Consider the following 4,705-nt stretch of genomic DNA (forward strand, 5'->3'; position numbering starts at 1 on the left):
CCTCGTGATCCGCCCATCTCGGCCTCCCAAAGTGCTGGGATTACAGGCTTGAGCCACCGCGCCCGGCCTAAATTTTTTTTTCTTAGAGATGGCGTTTTGCCAAGTTGGCCAGGCTGGTCTTGTACTCCTGGCCTTAAGTGATCTGCCTGCTTTGGCCTCCCAAAGTGCTGGAATTAGGTTCTAGCCACCATGCCTAGCCAGATATTTTTAATTTGCCAACCTTATCCAGGAAGAGAAGTCACATATAATTTATGTGTTCGTGCTTATTCAGGAAGTTGGCAATTTTTTTTTTTTTTCAATTTATTTTTTTTTTTTTTTTTTTTTTTGAGAGGGAGTCTTGCTGTGTCGCCCAGGCTGAAGTGCAGTGTCACAATCTCGGCTCACCGCAAGCTCCGCCTCCCGGGTTCACGCCATTCTCCTCCCTCAGCCTCCCTAGTAACTGGGACCACAGGCTCTGGCCACCATGCCTGGCTAATTTTTTTTGTATTTTTTTAGTAGAGACGGGGTTTTATCATGTTAGCCAGGATGGTCTCGATCTTCTGACCTCGTGATCGACCTGCCTTGGCCTCCCAAAGTGCTGGGATTACAGGCATGAGCCACCACGCCTGGCCTGTTTTTTTTCTTCTGTGAATTGCCTGTGTATGTCTGAAACATCAACTTGGTTTTATTTCTCTAACCGTCCTGCTGTGGTGGGGAGAGGGAAGGGAGGGCATGATTATTGAAGGGATTGTCAATATTGTCCTTCTCTTTCCTCCCCAGAGTGAGGAAGGGTAGGAGGCTGGTGGGTTTGGCTTAACAAGCCATTACTCTGTCCTGGAAGTATGTGCCTGGTTTATGCTAGGGCTCAGGTATTGGAGTCCTGGTTTAAAAGTGAGAGAGAGGCCAGACGCGGTGGCTCACACTTGTAATCCCAACTCTTTGGGAGGCCAAGGCGGGTGGATCACCTGAGGTCAGGAGTTTGAGATCAGCCTGGCCAACATGGTGAAACCCCATCTCTACTAAAAATGCAAAAATTAGCTGGGCATGGTGACGCACGTCTGTAATCCCAGCTACCCAGGACGCTGAGGCAGGAGAATCACTTGCACCCGGGAGGCAGAGGTTGCAGTGAGCCAAGATCGCACCACTGCACTCCAGCTTGGGCGACAGAGCAAGACTCCGTCTCAAAAAAAAAAAAAGATAAATAAATTAAAAAAATTAGCTGGGTGTGGTGGCGCATGCCTGTAATCCCAGCTACTCAGGAGACTCAGGCAGGAGAATTGCTTGAACCCTGGAGGTGGAAGTTGCTGTGAGCCGAGATCATGTCACTGGACCCCAGTCTGGGCAACAAGAGCAAAACTCTGTCTCAAAAAAAAAGGTGAGAAGGACTGTGTGTGTTATAGGGGAGGGTTCTATTTACCTATTTGTTCTTTCATTTTCAAGATTCTTTGGAGGAGGCCCCTCCAGCCACTCAGAACTTCATCATTCCGAAAAAGGAGATCCACACAGTTCCAGACATGGGCAAATGGAAGCGTTCTCAGGTACCTGTGGTGTCTGCACTTTAGGGTTGGAACTGCGGTGAGAAACTTGGGCTTTTCAAAGACAGTGGTTTTCCTGGCATGACGGGTGGTGAGTTCCTGGCCCTTCTTGCTCTTGGTGCCTGAGTTTTCAGAAGCTAGGGAGAAAGGTGACAGGGGAGCTGGCTGTCCCATCCCTAGATGTTTTATCAGGCTGGCGCCAGGGTAGCCCGGGAGAATTCCGCTCCTGGTTCTCATAAGCCATTGCCCCTTGAGTGTTGCTGTATTGTTCGAACACGAGTGTTCGAAATGATGGAGCGAGTCACTTTGATTCTGGTCTGCAAGTAACAGCAAGTGTGGCAGCCAGTGCCTCAAAGGGAGAAGAGGCTATCTCATGGAAACTTTGGCCAGGGATATAGCTAAGCCTGCACATACCTAGGAGCTGGGACCCAGAGCACTGGGCACAGACTGACTTTCTCTGTTGCTCAACTGAAATGATGGGCAGAAGATAACTACTTGTACCTCCCAGGCTTCTGGTACAGGCTGTGGAAAGACAGACTGAGCAAAAGAAAGCCAATTTCAATTTCTAAGGGAAGGCCTCTGGCCCAATTCTAGTCCGGCTCCTGCCCCTAGCCTGGTGAGCTGAGCTGGAGAGTGTTGCTCGAACAGAAGGCTGGGCACAGGGGTCTTCGCATGCTGGGCATATTTTCCAGGAGACCCACACCCTACGACTTCTTTGCCTTGTCCTCACTGGGGCTTGGGGCCATCTAAGCCTGTCTGGTTCCTTTTTCACAAGCCTACCCTCTCAGTGTTTGGAAATGGTTATCATGTCTTTTCTGAGCCTTCACCAGGATCAACAGTCCCTTCAGCCTAGGGATTCAAAGGATATAGTTTCAGTTCTTTCATCATCTTGGTTGCTTTACCTCAGAGTTTCTCATTGTCAGCACTATGGACATTTGGGGGCAGATAATTCTTCATTGTAGGGGGCTATCCTGTGCCATGTAGGATGTTTAGTAATATCTCTGGCTTCTACCCACTAGATGTCAGCAGCATTCCTTTCCCCAGCTGTCACAACTAGCATTGTCTCCAGATCTTGTCAGATCTTCTCTGAGCCAGATTGCTGTAGTTGAGAACCTGCTTGTTTGTCTGAATCCAAATGTGACACTTCCTTTGCTGCTTCTCATCCATGTGTTCCAGCGTAGCTGCAGTCAGGACAGGGGCTCAGACTTGCCCTGGCCTGGGAGAGTTGCTCTGGAGAGGCCTGGCCTGCTGAGGGTCATCCCATGGCTGACAGGAAGATCTTGGTATAGGAATACTTCCTTCTAGATATCAGGCCTTGTCTCAGCGCTTACTGTGGACACCCCAGCTTGGATAAGGAGAAAGAAAGAGGAAAAAGGGATGAAGAAGAAGCAAAACCAAACAGGAGTCACTTGTTCCCAGCACCTGCCTCTCTAGGGGCCTGCACCTCAATGCTATTTTTTTTTTTTTTTGAGACAGGGTCTCACTCTGTCCCCAGGCTGGAGTTCAGTGATATGATCACAGCTCACTGTAGCCTCTACCTCTTGGGCTCAAGCAATCCTCCCACCTCAGCCATCTGAGTAGCTGGGACCACAGGCACCATGCCTGGCNATTACAGGCTTGAGCCACCGCACCCGGCCCTTTTTTTTTTTTTAAGACGGAGTCTCACTCTGTCACCCAGGCTGGAGTGCAGTGGAACAATCCAGCTCACTGCAATCTCTGCCTCCCCAGTTCAAGCAATTCTCCTGCCTCAGCCTCCCAAGTAGCTGGGATTACAGGTGTGTGCTATCATGCCAGGCTAATTTTTGTTATGTTTTAGTAGAGACGGGGTTTTACCACGTTTGCCAGGCTGGTCTGGAACTCCTGACCTCAAATGATCCGCTCGCCTAAGCCTCCCAAAGTTCTGGGATTACAGGTGTGAGTCACCCTGCCTGACCTGGGCATATCATTATTTACCCATTGTCTTATCAACTGATATTTGGGTTGTTTTTTTTTTTTTCCGAGATGGAGTCTTGCTCTATCAGCCAGAGCTGGAGTGCAATGGCACGATCTCATCTCACTGCAACCTCCACCTCCTGGGTTCAAGCAATTCTCCTGCCTCAGCCTTCTGAGTAGCTGGGATTACAGGTGTGTGCCACCACACTTGGCTAATTTTTGTATTTTTAGTAGAGGTGGGGTTTTACCTTGTTGGCCAGGCTGGTCTCGAACTCTTGATCTTGTCAACTGCCTGCCTTGGCCTCCCAAAGTGCTGGGATTACAGGTGTGAGCCACCACGCCCAACCTATTTGGGTTGTTTCTAATTAAAAAAAATTTTTTTTTTTTTGAGACAGAATTTCACTCTTGTTGCCTAGGCTGGAGTGCGATGGCATGATCTTGGCTCACTCCAACCTCTGTCTCCTGGTTCAAGCAATTCTCCTTCCTCAGCCTCCCAAATAACTGGGATTACAGGCATGCGCCACCACACCTGACTAATTTTATATTTTTAGTAGAAGTGGGGTTTCACTGTGTTGGTTAGGCTCGTCTCCAACTCCTGACCTCAGGTGTGATCCCACCCACTTCAGCCTCCCAAAGTGCTGGGATTGTAGGCATGAGCCACCGTGCCCCGCCTAAAAAGTTTTTTTTTTTTTAAAGTAGAGACAAGGTCTCGCTATGTTGCCCAGGTTGGTGTCAAACTCCTGGACTCAAGTGATCCTTGCACCTGGGGCTCCCAAAGTGCTGAGATTACAGGTGTAAACCACTGTGCCCGACCCTTTTTTTTTTTTTTGATGCATCAAGCACCTTTATGTATGTCTTTGTCTGTTTCCGTGAGCACATCTGAAAGATAGATTCCTATAAGTAGACCTGTTGACTCATTGTGTATATGCAGTTTTTTACTTCAAAAGGTGGTACTGAGTTGTCCCCTTAGCAGGTCCTACCAACTAACCTTCCCACCCACAGAGCAGGAGAATTCTTGTTTCTTCTTCCTGGAATCAATATCAGATGTCTTTTTCTTTGTTTTGTTTTGTTTTTATTGGGACAGAGTCTCGTTCTGTCGTCCAGGCTGAAGTGCAGTGGTGTGATCTCAGCTCACTGCAACCTCCACCTCCTGGACTCAGGTGATCTCCTGCTTCAGCCTCCCAAGTGGCTGGGACTACAGGTGCACAACCACACCTAGCTAATTTTAAATTTTTTTTTTTTTTTTTTTTTTTTTTTTT

At 48.4% G+C, this 4,705-nt stretch overlaps 1 protein-coding gene across 2 annotated transcripts in view; it reads left to right on the top strand.

Annotated features, from left to right (window-relative positions):
- PTPA (protein phosphatase 2 phosphatase activator) overlaps positions 1-4,705 on the top strand; it is a 49,864-nt gene that overhangs the window by 12,555 nt on the left and 32,604 nt on the right. For both annotated transcript variants that reach the window (XM_017848303.1, XM_017848304.1), the window contains exon 2: positions 1,420-1,517. In XM_017848303.1, coding sequence (XP_017703792.1) covers positions 1,420-1,517 — 98 coding nt within the window. The remainder of the gene's footprint in view (positions 1-1,419; positions 1,518-4,705) is intronic.

Source organism: Rhinopithecus bieti, unplaced genomic scaffold (genome assembly GCF_001698545.2).
Source record: "Rhinopithecus bieti isolate Rb0 unplaced genomic scaffold, ASM169854v2 scaffold_29388, whole genome shotgun sequence".
NCBI classification, from domain to species: domain Eukaryota; kingdom Metazoa; phylum Chordata; class Mammalia; order Primates; family Cercopithecidae; genus Rhinopithecus; species Rhinopithecus bieti.